The sequence below is a fragment of the Nicotiana sylvestris genome, chromosome 6 (assembly GCF_000393655.2).
Source record: "Nicotiana sylvestris chromosome 6, ASM39365v2, whole genome shotgun sequence".
Classification (NCBI taxonomy): domain Eukaryota; kingdom Viridiplantae; phylum Streptophyta; class Magnoliopsida; order Solanales; family Solanaceae; genus Nicotiana; species Nicotiana sylvestris.
In genome coordinates, this window is record NC_091062.1 from 88,319,366 (window position 1) to 88,340,922 (window position 21,557).

At 37.3% G+C, this 21,557-nt stretch overlaps 1 protein-coding gene and 1 non-coding gene across 2 annotated transcripts; one reads left to right on the forward strand and one right to left on the reverse strand.

The window, feature by feature from the left end:
* The first annotated feature begins 9,981 nt into the window (after window positions 1-9,981).
* On the forward strand, window positions 9,982-10,053 carry TRNAQ-CUG (transfer RNA glutamine (anticodon CUG)). The gene has a single exon. It is a non-coding gene; the product is annotated as a tRNA-Gln (tRNA).
* Window positions 10,054-11,087: 1,034 nt separating this feature from the next.
* LOC104225700 (transcription factor MYB98-like) lies at window positions 11,088-12,888 on the reverse strand. Its single transcript, XM_070148745.1, has 4 exons — window positions 12,385-12,888; window positions 12,271-12,335; window positions 11,950-12,076; window positions 11,088-11,570 (listed from the first exon to the last, which is right to left on the reverse strand). Exons 1-4 carry the CDS (start codon window positions 12,886-12,888, stop codon window positions 11,088-11,090), a joined length of 1,179 nt encoding a protein of 392 aa, XP_070004846.1.
* Window positions 12,889-21,557: the final 8,669 nt, after the last annotated feature.

A 21,557-nucleotide genomic window follows, 5' to 3' on the forward strand; every position in this document is an offset into this window, starting at 1 on the left:
ACTTGCACCTCTGGTGCCTATACAATCCGGTGGGAGCTCCATAATGAATTCTTATGAGGCTGGTACTCTTCAGTTGGTTTCATCATAGAGCCGTTATAAAATATGGCTACTACAGTATCTCTCTTATGCCTCTGCTACTTAAGAGTGATCCTGACGCCGATAATTCTCTTGGTCCCTTCTGTTTTGCTTACTCGATGTAACTCTTTGGTTTCCACTTTTTTTCTGATCAGCCTTTATGTAGGCTTAAGCTATATTCCGATATGAGACTCCTGGTATTAGTTATTACTTTAGCCTTTCATAGGTGCTGAGGGATATCCATGATAAAATCTTTTAACAATTCAATCCTTCGTCTATGACCTGGGCTCAATTCTTTCTTTTAACGCATACCAGAATCTTTTACGGCTGTATATGCTACAAGTATAGAACTCCAAACTCTTGAGTGAGTTCATAACGTCATCAACTCGGGATCATTAATTGAATAATTCCTTTCGTTCCTTCTTCGCTTCCTTTAACGTAAGCTATTAGTTTTCCTTATTTTTTTGCCCCTTTGTTGCGTGCATACTTAGCTTATCTTAGTTCCCACGCATGCCAGAGTTTTTATGCAACTCATATGATCTTGAATATTACTTTTAATTTTACTTCCCGTTCATTATCCACGGTAGGGGCCACTTTCCTTTGGAGTGCTTACAATGTTGTTGTGAGACTGTTGTTACACGACCCTTTCCTTTTTTAGGTCGTTGTGCTTAGGTTGAAGCCTTCTTCCTTATTTCCTCAACTAGTCTTTCGTTATAGTACTTAGGGAGAACCTTTGATTCCTGTAAAGTTGTGAGCTTATTATGGACCTTTTGATGTCCTTTCTTTCCTATAATTATCCGTAGTTGCTTACCTCCATGCCCTTGTGCTTGTAGGGTTGCTTCTGAACTGACATTTTGACTGTCTCCCCAGTGACACTCTCTTTTATTCCCGTAACATTCATACGGTATCTTTAACTGCCCTGACTCCTATCTGAATATATTTCAAGTATAATAACATTATTGCGAAACCGAATTCACTATATTGGGTTTTATGATGTTTATCTTGCACGATCTGTTGATTCGTCTGTAACCTCCTGTCTAGCCGTAACTAGGCTCTTCCTTATTCAACTGCTAACTACTCGTTGGCCCATTCTCATATAAATATTCCACATAATCTTTCTTGGGTTATTTCCTTTGTCTTAACTTACGTCTCGTACTGGCTCCTTATTTATCCATAACATTCCGGGCAGGAACGCCTCACTTCTTTTCTTTGACGTCGTGTTTGCATAATGTTCTGGGATCGTAGCCTATCTGTTGGCTTTGAATAGTGCAATCTCATCCCTTTTTTATTTTTATTGCATTCTTCCTTTACCATTTCGTAACTACTAGAACCACTTATTTCTGACTTAACACCACATCACTCCATATTCCCCCTTTAGGGGAGTACTAAGAGTTGAAGCCACGAGGATCTACCTATAGATGTGTTACCTCTTCATCTTTGGTGTCTTTTCACATCATCGATGACCCTTACTCGCCTTCCGGCAATCCTTCTGTACCAAGGATAACAAAATTCCTCACTCACGAGGGTGATACTTAGTGTAACTGGCACATACAATCCCTTAAGCTTAACTTTGCTTACATTACTTGCTTTAGGAAAGCGTCTTCCTGAATAACCATTCTCTGAGTTTCTCATGAATCTTCCTCTGTGGTCCATTCTATTATCGCCAGAACGCAATATGAAGTTCTCATGATGCCGACCACCATCAAATCACTCAGTCCCTAATTCATGTTTAGTTTATCTTTTTCCACCAGTCCATGCTGACTTCTATTACTCTGAGGTCTAACTTTTTTTTCTGAATCACGTTAGCGTCGCGAACTTGTTTCTCGAAGTGAGGATATGACTTTATGGCCTATATTCTTTTGTTACCTCAAGGCCTGCCACTTCTCGTCTTTTCCTTCACTTGACTATCAACTCTAGAATACTGTTATCTTTTTGTCCTAATGTTGTCATCCATGTATCACATCTTACTCTTAATGCTTCTTTAGCTCTCTTCTTATTTCCCGTGAACATTTCTACCGATCACTTTATTCTGAAAACTTCAACAAGATATTCTTTTGCTTTTAATTCCCCTTTTGCACCATCCACTGGCTTTTTGGGCTGCCTAGCATTATCTCTCTACTAGGGACGAGAGCCCTACTAAGATAATATTTATCCTTTTCAGGCTTCCAGTGCCTGTCTTTGTAGTACTCATGTCTAGCTGTACTATTTTAGAGTGCACCATCTAGGTATCCCATAAGGAGATCTATTATCACCTTTTTAATATCCTTCTGAAATGTAAATTAGCGCAAACCATCCATCCATCATTTTGGGTTACTCTAACTCTAGCCGGATCCTGCTATCGTATCCTTCTCTTAAACCATATCTGTTAGCTCTAATAGGGCATGACTGAGATAGGTACGTACATTTGTTACTGTTGAAGGTAACTCAAAATGCTTATATCTCCCTTTCTGAATGATAAATAATGATAATCTTTATTAACTGGGTACCCCGTACCCTTCTTCACCTTGCTTCTTTTACTTGCTGAAACTTGTCTAACTTTCGATTCCGTTATTCCTTTTTACCGTAAGAGTGAATAAGTATTCTTTCCCAAAAGCTTATTATTAAGAACTGTGCACCTTTTAGTACACGCATGATCTACTGAAGACCTCGCATTTACTCATCATACGCAAGATACAAAATCGAATTCCTCTAATTCAACACTTTCACAACTATATGTCTTATCGATCATCTTTCTGAACGTAGGCATCGTTTTATTATGAATAAAAATAGAAGCTCAGGACTTGAATTCTTATAAGTGAGCTCTACCACATGATCTAGAGTAAGAAGAAAGAGTGACAGTCTTAAATGCCCGGTAGCCTCCTGCTTATAAGTGTGGTGCACGACACACCCATAAACAAGACTCTACTAGACACGGCTTGTAGACTTCCTAGTTCAGAACTGCTCTGATACCACTTTTGTCACGACCCAAACTAATGGGCCGCGACGGGCACCCGGTACCTCACATATCCTTGTGTACCAACTTGAAACTAAGGGACTCTGAACATATGATGTCATGCTTTTGGCCATGGGCCACATTGCAAGACGACAGCGAATGCTGACTAAATATCAATATAAAACTTGGCCGACAAGGCCATCATATTTATTACAGCTGCCAACCCAACCAACTATACATACAAGGCCTGAAAGCCCAACATACTGCACTAACTGACAAGATATGTCTACAAGCCTTTACTAATGGATATACTATGATCGGAACGGCTCTCCGACCTACTCATGACATATATACGTATATATACAAGATATACATAAGGCTCTAGACCCGGAAACTCCGAAAGGCATGGAGCTTACTGATCAAGCTGAACTCGGGCAACACTTATTGAAGAGGCCTACTCGTCTGTCTGTCTGACCTGCACACATGAAATGCAACACCCCCAGAAAAGGGATGTCAGTATAAAATAATGTACTGAGTATGTAAGGCAGTATACTGAAAGTTGAAACTGAACTGATAATATAATAACTGCAAGTAGCTGGAAGTCAAAGATAATCTAAAGATATGCTTACCTACTGATACTGACTCAATTCTCTCAATATAGTAAGTAAAATAGTTGTCCGGCCCTATAAGGCTCGGTATACATATATATCTGCTATGTCGTAGTAGGCTCACTCATAAGCGCTCGGCCATACTAGGCTCTGTATCTCGACCAACTGGGCTCGCTCATATGCGCTTGGCCACAGTAGGATCGTCATATAACTTACCATTTAATCAGAGGTTGCCCAATAGAGGCCTGCCCATCGATTATAGTTCGATGGTAATGAAAATACTTTTAATATTGTATATATATAAATTCTCTGCTCTCTGGAAGAAGGAAATATTCAACTGAATATGCAGTCCCGATAAGGAGAATATTATAACTTACAACACTAGAAAAATATACGCAATTTGCGAGACTAGGAAAATATACGTAAATTCCGGGATATGAATGTAATGACGAGATCATGCCAAATGAAAGAAGAGCTTAGCCGTAACATACCTGAGATTAGATATCACACCAAGATCAACTTTAGATGCAGAACGCAATACTCATCAAACTTCTCATAGTGAAGTTGTGACAACTACCATGGATGTGTGGTTCCTTAATTTACCGAGTTCAGTCAATCCACAATATCAAACTAGCTGGGGAGATAATTGATTGAAATCTATTTTTACCAGATAATATGGATGGAGAGGAGTATTTAAGCAAAGTTATTGTGAACTAATCAATGTAGTGTCTAAAAATCCCCTCATAATCCACCACCCAAGAAAACGATAATATGTTGAAGATCAATGGTATTTAATGGGAAGGCACGTGTGTAGGCCAAAGCTTATCGACAATACCAGCAAAGAAGTTGAAAAAAATGGTTCACTTAGACTAAGAACAACAATAACGCACTACCATTATTAATATAAATATAGATTTCTCCAAATCCCATTTTGATCATGCCACACATATTATGAATGTTTGAGTCATACGTTGTTTAAGGCAAAATCTGCCACGTATGCTTTTATCCAAAATGTTTTGGATAATTACCAATTACCCACGTAATTAAGAATTATCTCAAATTACTTAAAATTCTATTTATTTTTAATACACTTTATACACCATATTATTACGGTCATGTGGTACTTTGTATGGTACTAGTCTGTAAATATCGGATATAAACGCTTAACCCGTATTTTATCCCCACATGCCAAACTTGAACAAAAATTTATTTTTTTGACTTGCTTCCCCTTTCACCTTCACGAATTTACTTATCACTTGTGAAATACCATAATCCTTATAATCTCCAAATAATATTTTCCTTGGACTGATGTCAATTACCTTACGACAAATTCAACGTACAATACTACAGGGTGAAACATCGTCGTAATTTAATATTGCGAAACGTAACATCATCGTAATATAATACCGCGGGACGTAATATCGACGTAATATTGCGGGGCGTAACATCCTCATACATACGAGCAAAAGCTGTCGTCTTAGCCTCCGTTACTGCCATCTTCGCCTCTTTCCTAGCTACCTTATACCTCTCACTATTCGCTCTCCTCTCCTCCTCGCCAGTGCTCCCTACAAACCGCAGGTAAGCCTCCTTCTTTGCTTCCAATTTACCTCGGACAACTGCATTCCACCACCAGTCTCCTTTGTGGCCACCAGTGCGGCCCGAAGATATCCCTAACACCTCTTTCGCCGCTTTCCTTATACAGTCCGTCGTCGTCGACCACATAGTGTTTGCTTCCCCACTACTTCTCCAAGCTCCCATTGCCGATAACCTTCCTTACAACTCTTGAGCTTTATCGTTTGTCAAGGCGCCCCACCTAATCCTCGGGCAGCCTCGTACTAACCTCTTCTTCCTCCTTATCATAATACCAATGTCCATCGCCAAAAGACTATGTTGCGTTGCGAGGGTCTTACCCAGGATAACCTTGCAATCCTCGCACAACCTTCTGTCGCATCTCCTGAGGAGGAGATAGTCAATCTGAGTCTTCGCTACCAATCTTTGGTAAGTAACCAAATGCTCCTCCCGCTTCGAAAAACTTGAGTTCACTATCACTAGATCGAATGCCTTGGCAAAGTCCAACAGCGAAGTGCCCCTTCCGTTCCGCTCCCCGAAACCAAAGCCGCCATGCACCTCAGTATAACCACCTACAGATAACCCAATATGACCATTGAAATCTCCTCCTATGAATAACCTCTCGGAAGGCGGAATACTACGAATGATCTCATCCAACCCCTCCCAAAAGTGCCTTTTAATCTCCTCATCCAAGCCTGCTTGCGGCGCATACGCGCTAACGAAATTTAAAGCACACTCACCCACCCACCACCAACTTAATAGTCATTAGTCTATCATTCACCGGCCTGACCTCTACCACCGACTCTCTAAGATGGCTATCTACCAGGATACCCACTCCATTCTTACCTCTCAGGACTCTAGAGTACCACAACTTATACCCATCAAAATTTTTTGTCCTCAATCCGACCCACCTAGTCTCCTGGACACACGCTATATTAATCTTCCTCTTCTGAAGGATCTTCGCCAAATCTATAGACTTACTCATTAGTGAACCTATGTTCCATGACCCGATTCTCAACCTATAGGCTCCCTTGCCCCCTCTACCTCCCCTGCCTCCCGTCCCACCCCCTGACCCCAGCCCCACACTCTGCCCCACACTCTGCATAAACATATCCATATTTAGTAGAGCATTCAAGTTATTTATGAAGGTTTTGGGTCACTTCATCCATAACTTTAAGGTCTACGCAAGAAACTTAAATTTTTATATATGATACAAGCGACAGTCTCTGATACAGTAGTTTTTATACTCGTATAGGTTCTTATGAAAGCAAGTGTAAATTTTTAAAAATCTATGTTAGCCTTAAAAAGGTTTAGGTACTCAATTTCTATGCACAAATTTTTGTTAGAGCATGAATCTTTTGCTCATTCTCACACTAGTAAACAACAACAACAACCCAGTAAAATCCCACAATTGGGGTCTGGGGAGGGTAGTATGGATGCAGACCTTACCCCTACCTCGAAGAAGTAGAGAGACTATTTTCGGAAGACCCGCGGCTCAAGATAATAAGAAAAACAAAAAGGAGAGAATATTAGTTTCACTACAGAGATCATAGGAAAAATAGGAACATAAAATGCAGAAGGAAAAACGCAAAATAAAAACGATGGCCAGTAAATAGATCCTGCACTGAAAAGAGAAAATAGTAAGACACGACAATGCCCCTAGCTATATCAAACAAAAACCCTACCAGACTAGGCTCACAACAGTACAAGGTAACGCAAGACTCAACTACCTCCTAGCCTACAACCGTAATACTCGACCTCCACAACTTCCTATCAAGTGTCATGTCCTCGAAAATCTAAAGCCTCGCCATATCCTGCCTAATCACTTCTTCCCAATACTTCTTAGGCCGCCCTCTACCTCTTCTCGTGCCCTTTACAACCAGTCGCTCACACCTTCTTAATGGAGCATCTGGGCTTCTCCTCTGTACATGTCCGGACCATCTGAGCCTCACTTCCCGCATCTTGTCATCAATGAGAGCCACGTGCACCTTCTCCCGAATATCATCATTTCTAATCTTGTCCATCCTAGTGTGCCCGCACATCCACCTCAACATCCTTATTTATGCTACTTTCATCTTTTGGATATGTGAGTTCTTAACAGGCCAACACTCAGCCCTATACACCATGGTCGGTCTAACCACCACTTTATAGAACTTACCTTTGAGTATCGTTGGCACTCTCTTGTCACACAAAACTCCGGATGCTAACCTCCACTTCATCCATCCTACCCTAACATGGTGTGCGATATCCTCATCGATCTCCCCTCCCCGTGGATAATCGACCCTAGGTACTTGGAGCTACCTCTACTTGGGATAACCTGTGATTCAAGCCTCACATCCCCGCCCAATTCCCCCGGCTCAGTGCCGAACTTACACTCCAGGTATTTCGTCTTCGTTCTGCTCAGTTTGAAACCTTTACACTCAAGAGTCTGTCTCCAAACTTCTAGTCTCTCGTTAACACCGGCTCGTGACTCATCAATCAGAACTATGTCATCGGCAAATAGCATGCACCATGGCACCTCCCCTTGAATATGGTTTGTTAATGCATACATCACCAGGGCGAATAAGAACGGACTGAGCGCAGAGCCTTGGTGTAACCCCATTTCAACCGAAAAATTCTCAGAGTCGCCTCCTACTGTCCTAACCGGAATCTTAACCCCATCATACATGTCCCTAATCGCCATAATATAGGGAACCGACACACCTTTTGTCTCCAAGCATCTCCAGAGAACTTTTCAGGAACCTTGTCATACGCTTTCTCTAGGTCAATAAACACCATGTGCAGATCCTTCTTTCTCTCTCTGTACAGTTCCATCAACCTCCTAACAAGATGTATAGCTTCTGTGGTAGAACGACCCGACATGAACCTGAACTGGTTGTCGGATAAAGACACTGTCATCCTCACCCTCGCTTCAACGACCCTCTCCAATACTTTCATGGTATGACTCAGTAATTTGATACCCCTATAATTGTTACAACTTTGGATATCACCTTTGTTCTTATACAATGGAACCATCGTACTCCACCTTCACTTATCCGGCATCATCTTAGCCTTAAAAATAACATTAAACAACCCAGTCAACCACTCCAAACCTGCTCTCCCTACACACTTCCAAAATTCCACCGGAATCTCATCTGGCCCGGTTACTCTGCCCCTACTCATCTTACGCATAGCCCCAACAACCTCCTCAATCTTGATACGCCTACAGTGCCTGAAGTCACGGTGACTCTCAGAATGCTCCAATTCGCCTAGCACAATATCCCGATCCCCTTTTTCATTCTCACACTAGTAAATTTGTAGTAAAGTTCAAGTGTAAAATACAAATTCAAGTTACAAAACGGTGTCGGTTTGTATAATATCTCAAAGTGCACATACAAAAGCATTTGAAGAGGTTCATTTATAGGTACTCCATCCAGAGGCGGAGCTAGGATTTAGAGTTTATGAGTTCAGAATTTTAGTCATTTTAAGTTACTGAGTTCTAAATTATTAATTTGTATATATTCAATAATTTTTTTTTAAGACAATATACGGTTTGGACCAAAGCGACTGGGTTCGGCCGACTCCATCTATTACTTTAATTTTTTAGATACTAAATTATTGAAAATGACTCGCTTGCGTTACTGATTCTAGAGTCTGCATACATATAATTAGTAGTGGTACTAAAATTGGAGTTTCAGCAATGTCAATAAAGTCATATATAAAACCTTTGATTTTTTCCCCCTTCTTCTTTTGTGCTGATCAACTAAGAAGATTAGGGTTGTATATTCGGTTTATCGATTTGATTTTGACCCTTATCGATAATTAATTATCGATTATCGATTTGTACATATGCTTATCGTTATCGTTTCAATAAGGTTTCGATTTTTTCGATTTCGATTTATCGATTTTTGGGGGTTATCAATTCGGTTATCGATTACACCAATAAGAAAATTTGCGGGATTTCACGGAAAGTATATTGCTATAAACACGCATAACTAATATGGACAAAAAGAAGCTAAAATAAGACACCGTTTATAACATAAAAATTATAGAATATAGAATAAGGGTAAATTATTTCCTGCGAAAATCCAAGAAAAATTAACATACTTCCCCAGATCTAAATCAGTAATTTTCGTGTAATCCCTTAACAGAAATCTGAAAAAACAAAAACATGTAGGTTTTGCTGGTACAAAGAATCTTGTAACTCACCAAACTATCTAATGGAAAAGACTGAATACTACCATGAGTCTAATTTTCATATTTATCAGTTGATTATAAAACATTTAAAACCACAATCTACAACAAATTCAGAATAAGAAACACAGAAAAATTCAAACTTGAAGCAAAAGCACAAGTCTTTTCTGTCATTTAAGAGATGAAAGAAGAAAAACAAATATGTCAGCAGGACACAGAGGAGGGAAAATATTACTACTCCTATATAGTATATATTCTGAGGAAGAAGAATACCTGAAATGATTTTTCTTTTTTCCTTCCAAAAGTCTGTGCAACTCTGCCTGTACTTTCTTATTTCAACGATTAATTAACCCTTTAAACTATAGACGGAAGAGAGAGGAAAGGGTATTATAGAATAAGAGTATATTTATCTTTTTAGTATATCTTATCGGTTTATCGATAAACCGATAACCGAAAAGGACAAAATCGAAATCATAACTCAATAAGGAAAATTTCGAAATCGATAAACCGATTCGAATGCATCCCTAAAGAAGATATTTCTTTTCCAGTTTTGGTCCCTTGGTTGCTTTGTGTCAAAAAGTTTTTTCCTTTATATACATTTAGTACTCCAGCATAAACAAAAACGGTTCCATGGTCTAGTGGTCAGGACATTGGACTCTGAATCCAGTAACCCGAGTTCAAATCTCGGTGGAACCTTCTTTTTGTAATATCTTTTTCTTCATAAGACCGAACAAAAAAATTACTACACAGTAGTTGGTATGACATAAGCATTATTCTAATACGTGTCTATAGAGTAATTGGTATAGGCAAGTGATTTAATTTTGTACACCATTCACGAAATAAAATTTTGAATCCATTCCACCAATTCCTCAACTAATTGTTCACACTTTATCAACAGCTTTTATCAAAAGTCACTTATAGCTTGTTTGGCCAAGCTTCTTTTTGGCCAAAAGTGCTTTTTTTGGCCAAAAATTGAGGTGTTTGGCCAAGCTTTTGGAAGGAAAAAGTGCTTTTGGGGAGAAGTAGAAGCAGTTTTGGAGAAACGGAAAAAAGTAGCTTATCTCCAAAAGTACTTTTTTGAGAAGCACTTTTGAGAAAAATACACTTAGAAACAGTTTTTTAAAGCTTGGCCAAACACTAATTGCTGCTCAGAAGTGCTTTTCAAACTAATTAGCCAAACACAAACTACTTCTCACCAAAAGTATTTTTAAAAAAAGCACTTCTCAAAATAAGCTGATTTTTGCAGCTTGGTCAAACGGGCTATTTGGCACACCAGCTCAGAACTTGCAGATTTTTCATAAGAAAAGAAACTAATTTCAAGACAAGGAAAAGAGCACTTTATCACTGAATAAAAAGCTGCAGATATTTGGCAAAGACAACCTCCAATCTTTCATAACACATATATACACATTGATATACAACCTACCACCTTTGTGCATGGTCTAACCAAAGAAACACACATCGTATTACTTACACTAGACCAAATCTTTCACTACATAAAGTTGGTACAATTAGCTCAAAATAACTCGAGAGAACATTACTACTAGTAATATTTAACTAATACTTATTCTTGTTATACTTAACAATTCAACACGACCACATGTTTCTTGACCACAAACACCTCTATATATTTCTTGAGGAATTAATATCTATGGATTAACTCTAGAAATCATTTCCATCAGTCAATCTCCTTATTATTGACTTGATCACCTTGCATGAATGTAGGCAGTTCATAAGGAATAATCTCCAAACCCATGCATTTCTCCATAATGGAAGGTGGACCAACATGAATATATATCTTCCATAAAAGAATTCATTCTATTCTCTTCAAAAAATATATCATCCAATGCAAATTCTGGGACTTCACTGAAATCACAATATTCACGAACTTGCTCAATATTCCCTTGGCAAAACTCAATGGTTTCTACTTTGGCAGTAGAGTTTGTGGCATTGCTAGTTTGAGATTTTTTTTTGCTGTTTCCCTTTTCCAAATTCAAGCTTTTGATGTAATTCTGGAGGAGAGAACTAGGCTTTGGCCATTTGGTACGACATTTTCGTCTTGAAAATTGCCTTCTTTTTGTTGCATTCCAATGATTCTTAATGGAATTCTCAGTTCTTCCACGTAGTCTTTTTGCAATTTCTGCCCATTTGTTTCCCACTTCGGCATGAGCTTCTATTAGGATCCTGTCTTCTTCCTCTGTCCACAAATCCTTCTGAAACAACGGAAATAAAGTTTTTAAGTTTTATGGATTGACGGTTAAAAATATTTGGATAATCATGTCCTTTATATATTAGGTAATTAATTATAAATAAATTAAACTATACTATTAATGCTAAAAAACTTTATACTGACTATGCATATAACTTAAAAGCATATGGAATTAATCGTTAACAAAATTTTCCACAAGTCCTAAGGAATATTGGGGAAAAGAAATTCTACTACATGCATGGATACAGAAAGAAGAACAATGACAAAGAAAGAGAAAACCCTTTACATGGAATGTGATAAACTTGCATAAAGATATTAAGGGAAGATTCTAAACAGAAATCAAGATTAATATTATTTGCAAAGAAGGAAATAAAAAATCATACTTTTATATCAGGTCTGAGATGGTTGTGCCACCTCTCCCTACTTTGCTTGCCTATCCTCCCTTTGAGCATTTGTGCAATTTGAGACCATTTTCTAACTCCAAACTTCTCTACCAAATGGATCAAAAACCTGCACGTATATAAGTTTATTTTGATAAGTACATCAAGTTTCTCAATAGGAATTTAACCTACTAATTAAGACAATCTTCACGGCAAAAGAAAAAAAAGAAACATGAAATAACCAAAGATAACATAATTAAGTATTTAAAAGTATATTTTGTCTAACAACTCAAGCTTTTAAATGAAATAAAACGATATGATTACCTGTCTTCTTCAATCGTCCATTGTCCTTTGGCGGATTTAGACTTTTTCTTCCTCCCTCTACCTACCTAGTTTTTTCATTGATGAAGATAATAAGCTTCTTTCATTTCTTTTCACCTTCTTATTCTTTCTTCTTTCACCAATTTCTAATTTGCAATTAGAACCATTAGTGACACATGATGAACTTTCATCAGGCACAACAAAATTCAAAGGCTTCGCATCTTCACAACTCAAGGAATTAAAATAGCTCTCATTGTACGTGTAACTAACATCCATAGTATTCTCCTTGATTGTGTTACCACTCTCTCCATTTTCTTGATCAAATGGCTTAAGCTCATAACTTAAGTTAAAATCTTCTAATGAAGAAAAATTATCCTCATTGGAGAATGGATCAAAGGGGTCATAACCATTGGTATCAATCATAAAATTTCCAGTACTGTTGTTGAAGGTATAGTTAGGTAGTACTCCTCCTGAAAGAGAAAAGTTAAGATCAAGGTGCTGAAAATATTGAAGATAATTTTTTGAGTCTATGCAAAAATCATCATCTAATTCTGGTTTGAGGCTATTGTTATTAGGCGCAAAAATTGGGTGAAAAGAAAGCTCTTGTTTATCAAGTTCCATTGGAAGGAAATTAGCTTGAGGAAAATGGAGGAGAAATGAGGGGGGAAAAGGGAGCTCTCTAATCTCTATTTCATTCTCCGATCTTCAATTTAATTTAATTTAATTTCCTTCTCTGTTTGTTATCTTAATGGTAGTAGTAAAGGAGTGACATTTATTGTAGTGTGAATGTATCTGGACTGTTTTTATCAAAGGGTGATCTAATTGCAATTGTTCTAAAGGACCAAGGCTTGTTTTGTTCAGGACTAATTAAACAAAGTATGTACCAAATTTAGGTAGTTTTATAATGATTAGATTCTCAAGTTAGATATATGTTTTTGTTGAATTTTATTAATTTGATCACAAAATCTGATTTATCTTGATTTTTGATTATGTCAGATTTGGATCTTCTTTATTCAGTCTAATGTCTATTATCTTTCTCATTGACGGATGTATATCGATGTTCGAGTTACATACAAAATTGAGTATTTTATATGTATTTATATTAGGCTCAAAATCATATGTACATACAATGATACTGTGAATAATTACATTAAAAAGTAGTGTTGAAATTAGTAAATACATGTAAAGGAACTAAATTCTTCTTCTTCTTCCTTATTTTTCTTTTCGATCCTTATAAAAATGTAAAAGAGGGGTTTACTTATTTGTTTAATTGATACAGTAAATATGTACCATTAAATTGTTCAGCTTAGTAAATTCACACTACGTGAAATTTATCGTAATTTCCCTTTTCTTTCAAACTTTAACTTAAAATGATGTGCACAAAGAATACGGAGGAATAAGTCAATGGTATTTCTTTAATTAAAGCAGTCAATAGTAGCAATTCCTTGTTAAAATTAGCCAACGGATGTAATAAGAAGTTACTGCAATTTAATATAATTTTGACTTTGCAAAATAATTTTTTTTGCGATAAGTCTTCATTTAACATCAATTCTCCGAGTTATATTTTCAAAATCACACAATTGTATCATTACTCAAATTTTCATCACCCTTTTTTTGGCCCTTTGCATTTATTAAATAGGCTTTGTTTTAAAGAGAGTAATATGCTAAATGTTTCGAAAATGGAATTTTTTGTTAAAAATTTCATATATTGATAAGCGAGAATTTATGTTGAAAATCAACTCTATTTTGGAGAGGACAACTTAATTACCATGTTAAACAAAAACATGTTTCGTGTTTTAGTTCAAAAATTTGTATTCTAGTCTTTAAATGTCATAAAGATTTTTTACCATTATTGTCCACCAATTAATTCTTTGACCATGTAACTGGACAACCAGAATGTTCGTCTTAGTACCTTTAAATCTTTAGCATATAGTAGGAGAGTAGATGAGTAATTAGATTTGTTAACTGAAGCTCTCTTTCTCTTTCTCTCTCTCTTTCCATTGTCACATTAAATTCTGAAATTACTACTTGTCATTAAGAGTAATATTAATAGTCAATAAATAATCATAGATGTTACGATAACTCAGTCAACCTAATGTTGAATTACAATGGTTAAATGTTGCAGTTAACTATTCTCTCTCTATTTTTCTTTTAAAATCAAGAGTTTTATTGGTCTAAATTTACTACGGGATAAAATAAGTAAATAAAAGTAAGGTATGACATTAACCTAACATCAGCAAGTAGTAAAATATATCGGAAATAAATGTGACAACAAGGAGCTTTTCTTCTCCTTTTACGAGAGTGAGCTAGGGGTCAGTTGTTTAAGACTCAATTATTCAAATGGTCACTCAATTATCTCAAATTATTTCTTAAAGTTATTTTTTTTATTTATAATAACAAAGTCGCTGAACTATGCTTATTGCACTCAGAAGGTCACTCGTCTTTATTTTCCAAATTTTTGAATTGGGTCAATAGGCATAGTTCAGTAACTTTGTTGTTACAATCGAAAGAAAAGTGACTTTAGGAAATAATTTGGGATATTTGAGTGACCATTTGAGTAATGAAATCGTTGTTTAATGCAAAAATCATATGTGTGGCGCTGGAAACAGAGCATATGTATTTATCAGGAGAGTTTAAAATTAACAACAAAAATGGGTGTGAGCACGTGATTTTTGCCCTATATGAATTATTCCCATAAATTCAAAAACAAAACAATTTTTTCCATTGTTTGCAATTTTGCAGATTTTTTGTTGCATTTTCTGTTATTGTTTGCATTTGTCTGTGCATGTTTATTTTATTTAAATTATTTAAAAATAAAAAAAAAATATGTTGCATTTTTTTGCATTTAGGATTTAACTTTGCATTTTTAAGAATTAATTAAGTAGCTTTACAAAAATGGAAAATCACAAAAAATAGTTTATTGTTGCTTTTTAATTTTTGATTTTTTGGTAATTCTCCCTTTAATTTGGTACTTAACTTAGTTGTGGTAGTCATAATTAGAGTTAATTAAATTAATTAGATAATTTGGATTAGGAATTAATTTAGGTTTTTATTTTAGTTTAATTTAAAAGAAATTGGGAAAGGAAAAGAAATGAAAATAAAAGGAAATAGAAAAGGCTGTATTTGGGCCAAACTTGACAATTGTCCCCAAAACCCAACCAAAACCGGCCCAGACCCGCCCCAATAACCGGTCCGTCTCAAGCTTAATCCAAACGATGCCGTTTCAGGCGTTTTAATCTGGACCGTTGAATTAGTTTGATTAAACGGTCCAAATTCTCGCCCCCCAAACCCCGACCCGATCCAGAACCAAATAGGTTCCCCCAGTGAAACAAAACGACCTCGTTTTCCATTAATGATTTAATCAGAGCCGTTGGATTCCAATCATCCAATGGCCCTAACTAAATCATAAATTTAATATACTCAAAACCTCAAACCCCTTACCCCTCTCAGAACCCCCCCTCATCGTCTCTGATCTCTCTTCAGAGACCAGCCAAAATCGCCGCCTCAAACCACCGTTGGCCGCCCGCCGGAAATCGTCTACGGCAGCGGGTAATCACCAAACAACCCCAAATTCACACCATCGACTCTCCTTCATCTCCCCGTTCCGAATCCTTAATCCATTACCTTCGAATCACAGTCGAACTCTTCGAATATGGGATCGAAGGTCAGACCCTTAAACCCTAACTTACCCAATCGACCCCAAATCAACACCACCTAACCCCCATATCTCCCTCGTACCAAATCCATTATTGTTTTCCCTCGAATATTGCAAGAATCTCTCGAATCTTAAATCCGAGGTCGAGCCCTAAAAATCTAAGATTGTCCTCAATAAATCCTAGTGGCATGCATGGTCATATGGAGTTGTTTCTGTCAAAGTTTTGAAGATTAGATTCGACGAAGACTGATGTTGCTCAGTTGTTCTTGACAAAGAACAAATGTGTAACATCAGTCTCGTTAAATCAAGGTCTACAGCAGGTTGTTGATTTCTGAAATGGTAAGTGTTTTCATTCTTTTAATCCATTTCATCTCCTTTTTCCTCTCCCTTTCTTTAGTTAGATTTTTTTACTCCCTTTGAAAACTCGACCAATATGTTGAGTTCAAACTGTTCTCTACTCGTTGTCCCCTTTGTTTCTTTTTGTAAAAGTTGTTCTATGATTCTTATTGGTCCGCTGACTTAGTTTATCTAATTAGGTCGTTTGTTTTAATAACCTAACTAATTTCATGTTTGTTTGTTGATATTAATCAGTCATATAGTAGTTGTTATTAATCAGTCGTATGTTGAATCCATTTAAGTAGTCGATTTTGTTTTCTGCCTTCCATATGATCGCAGAAATTGGTTTGGATCACAGACAGTAGCTCAAGGACTTTGGGTCAATTTGACCCGTTTGTTAGGTTTGAGTAATTAACAGGGGTTGTAAGGGTAGCCTAGGGATTATTTAGTTTGTGTGAAACTTACCTAACTAATTAAGAAACTTCTAATAGTGGTAGGGTTTAGGAGTGCATTATTGAATAAAATAAAGAGCAAAGAATTGATTGGAATCAATTAAGAAATTGGGGAAGGGGCATTTATGAATAGGGAATTGATTTTAGGCTTCCTTAAGAGATCCTATATAAAGCTTGCTTAGGAAAAGACTAAAGGAGAACATACAGAATATAGAGTCCAAAGAAAAAGAAACAGAGATATAGAAGTTTAAGAGGGAGGACAAAATAAGAGAGAGACCTAGAAGATAAAAATCCAAAAATACAAACAGCTGCTTTTCACTGTTTGATTAAATTCTTTCTATGATCTCTTCAGTTTCTAATTCCTGAAATAGTTTCTAACTTATCTGGGCTCAAATGATTTGAATCTTGTGGTTTAAAAGCTTGGTTTGAAGTTTTGGTTGTGGATTTTTGATTTTTGAGCATCAGTCTTTGGTTTAAAGCTGTTTTTTTTTCTGTGGTTTCTTTCTGCTGCTGGATACTGTTGTTGCTACTGCTGATCTTATCCCCTTTACTTTCATTTCCAAGTATTTCCTTAGTCTATAAATACTGATTGAATGCTTGTTATGAGAATCAAGTGGAATCCGATGTAATATAGGCTGTATTTGCCATAGTTTTTCTTTTTCCTTACTGTTTAAATACCATGTAGTAGATTGGTAATGGTAGATGTTAAACGAGCTGGTACTGGTATTATAAAATGGGGTTTGTGTTTTAGCCAATTGTTTAGTTTCAACATTAAATAACATGTTTAGAAGGTGTATGAGCAGGTTTGTGGATTGTTTGTATGGCAAATGAACTGTAGGCCTCAATTATTCAGTATCACAGATTTTTTTGCTTAAGTTTCTGTCAAAAATCAGTAAGGTTTTGGTTCTAATATTTATCTGAATCCATTAAAATGTAAGGTGTTTGGCTTGTACGTGTATTGATGTTGTTTTATAAGCATGTTTGCCCATGAGCCTAAGGTTTGAGATCATGTTTGTTCATTAGGCCCTTTTACAAGTCTCCATTTATCATGTACATGGATTAAGCCAAGGTTTGAATGAATTTGAAATTTGTATGACTGTTCTTGTGAAGTTATTTAAAGGACTGGTGTCCATAGTTCCAGCATGTTTACCCATGAGCCATAATGAATTAGTGATGGTTTGATTTGGGAACATTTGGTCAATTATTCTATGTTAAGACAATTGTAAATATGGAAGTTAATTAGGCAATTTGTGTCCTTAGCTAAGAGTCAGGAATAATTGTAGGTTTAATACCACTTAGCCTTTAATCTAAATTAATTGTTAGTTTGTAAAATCTGGACTTAAAGCCAGCCCAAGTGGCGAAAGCATTCTCAAGTACGAATGCACAACTTTGAGCTGTTTTGGTTTTGTCGACCTTCATCACGACGGGCGTACTTCGAGCCCCAAAGCTTGCAATGGCTTTTGGTTTAATGCTAATTTGGCACGTTAAAAATCTGTCTGCTTTCAGTTGTTGTGGATGTTCGACATGTGCATCTCAGAATATTCTATTTGCACATGACCCATACGGACTGGGCTAGTTGATTGAGTTTGAGTTTTTCTTTAAAATGAAGTAGTACTTTCTTTTGGCCTTCAACAAATCCATTAGGCAATATTTGAGTAATTAGGAATCCTGCAACTTTATTTAAACAATTAATGTTTTTTTAGAATGAGGTTAGCCATACTAAATAACGCAAAATAGCTTATGGCCCTCCAAAGCTTAGTTTGAATGCCTCTTTAATTTAGAACTGAGGTGCGCCATGCCCAACAAAAATGACCATTGCATGGCCCTCATTTAATTAACTTGTGTTGATCCTTAGAATTCGAGGCGCGCCATTTAGCAATTTTCATGGCCCTCGCAAAGTTGCAAACGCGTAGTTGCTTTAGGCGCGTTACTTTAATAACTTACCTTCCTAAACTGTCGGGTGTGCATTTCATGTGACCTAAATCCAAATCCTAACAACGTTAAACAAAATATGTCACGGATCGTGGGTACATTTCATGTGGCTTGATCCAAAGACATGTTTTATATAACGTTGAAATCTTCCTAAAATTAAATAAAAGCAGGTAAAAACGCACATAGGTTTGAAAGTGTTCTAAAAATCAGATAAATAGGCCAATAATAACAGTTGAGCGACCGTGCTAAAACCACGGAATTCAGGAATGCCTAACACCTTCTCCCGGGTTAACAGAATTCCTTACCCGGATTTCTAGTTCGCAGACTGTAATACAAAGTCAAATTTTTCCTCGATTTGGGATTTGAACCGGGGACTTGGGACACCATAAATTATCCCAAGCGGCGACTCTGATTCTTAGATAAATAATCCCGTTTCGATTGTCACTTTAAGTTGGAAAAAAACTCCCTTATACCCTTTCCGGGGTAGGTAAAAAAGGAGGTGTGACAACTCTGCTGGGGAACGAACCCAGAATCTCTGGTTCAGGATTCAGAATTCGAGCTTAGATGAATTGTTATAGTTGGCTTTATTTATTATCTGATTTTGTTACATGTTTGGGCCTAATGTGATAAATGTTGCTTTTAAAGCTTTGATATTCTGTGAACTGTATATAAACTGCTACGAAACCCACCTGCTCTCTGAGTCTTCTAAATCATAGAGGAGTGTGCAATTCGTGTGATTTCTCTTTTGTTAGAGTCATATCCTAAATTTAGAACGAGGTTCAGATAAGTTGCAAAGCCGGTGAAACTTCTATATTCCCGGTACGCTGCCCCCCTCGGCTCGAGTTGTCCGCTCGGGTAAGCCAGGTCTAGAACAATAAACCCAGGTTTTAAACCTATTATAACAAAGCCTCATGCCGGATCCTTAGTAGGAACATTTGTTTGCATCACATGCATTTGACTTTGGAGACTCAACACAGGGGTTGGGTCTGTTTAGGACGGGTGTACCCGAAATGAAAAGGACCATCCTGATGCATCTTACTTGCTACTTGTGCATTTATTTGCTTCGTTTTTGCATGCTGATCGGCTTATAAATAATGGGAGAAGGCTGGAAAAAAAAGAATAGCAATGTGAGGGTTAAGTGAGTTCGTCACCTATTTTGAAAAATCCAATGTCCAAATAGTGCTGAAACTCTGCCGAATTTTTGAGAAAAATAAAATGAAAAAAGGAAAAAAAAGAGGTTTTGTTTTTAAAAATAGTTGGTTTTGTTTTATTTGCCCGAACTACGCCAGTTTGATTCTCACAGGGTGTGAGATACGTAGGCAACTCCCATCGGGTCCAACTTCCTTTTTGCATAAATAGCCCGAAAAGAACAAAAATTTTATTTTTATTGCAAATAAGTAATGTGATGCCACTCTTGTCAAAAATAGCCGAATGTCTCTCAAAAGGGCGCCGGAAGGCTGCTTTTGCAAGAATAGCCGCCTTTAGTCATTTTTCAAGGTTTTGGCTGGTTAGCCGACACAGACTTAAAATCTTCGTTTTCAGAGTGCTGAAAGGCCGTATCGGCAAAGCCAGATATTTTTGTGAAAATTTTGAAAAATGGTCCATTTTCTTGAGTCAAAATGAGTCGTAGTTTTCTTTTAATTGAAATCACCTTAATAAATATGCAGGATGAGCACAATTCAAAATGAATCTTTCTCAGTCCGTGAAGATATACCTTTGGAGCTACATATGTGGTGACATGATTTGGGGGATGACAGCAGGAAGGTTGTGACAAAAGCGTTGGGTGGTGTTATCGGGCTCTTGAAGGTTAAGCCGAGAAAGCACATAATTGAGGCCTTGATACCATTTTGGGACCTAGCACATAATGTATTCCACTTTACTGATTTCGAGTTAACTCCTACACTGGAAAAGATAGCAGGCTACACCGATTTTGACGGGAATCTTAGAAATCAATACCCAGTGGCACCTAGAGCAGTAACCCCTCACAAATTTTTGGACCTATTAAGCATCACTCGGGACATCCGAGATGGAAATTTAGCCAAAGGATTCTGTACCTTCTTTTTCTTGTACCGACATTACGGGAATCCCTGTGGCTTCGAGACGCCAGATACCGGTCTTACTCACGTAGGAAACAAAGACAAATGGGAAGCTCGGAGAGGATTAGATTTTATAATGATGTTCCTGGGTATTTTGATTTGCCCAAGAAAAGATGGGAATATAGAGTCGGGGCTCGTGGGGATAACTGACTTTATGATGAAAAAGGCAAATGGGACTATAATGCCGCTGATCTTGGCAGAAATTTACCAAGCTCTGACCCTTTGCTGAGAAGGGGGAAAGTTCTTTGAAGGGTGCAATATGCTGTTACAATTATGGATGGAGGAACACCTTTGTCACCATCCCAGATACTTGAATTGTGGTATGACTGGCATCAAGTGCATTGAAAAACAGGAAAAATGGGTAGAGGGTTATGAGTTCCTGAAGGGTACAAAATCATGGCATACCCACTTGAGATCCTTGACTGCAAACAAGATCGAATGGACGTTCGGGTGGCTCTCGTCTAGTGAAGTAATTTATATGTCGGCTGAGGTATGTTTCCTGTTGTTGATGGGTCTTCGGAGTATCCAGCCTTATGCTCCGCATAGAGTCCTGCGTCAGTTAGGCCGATACCAGACCATCCCACACGATGAAGATTTGAGTCGGCAGATCATTAAGTTAGAACCAAAAGCTGCCTTTCCAGAAGAAAAAGTGCGTCGGATTTGGCATCAGTGCAGATCTTAGAGCCTAAAACTCAAATACGAGATCTATCTAGAGGTGAGTTGGAGCCTGGTTACCCTGCTTGGTATGGTAAAATATCCCGAGTTCATTAGGAGCCTAAAAGGTCCGCAAAAAGACCCCATGTCCAATAGTGCACTGAC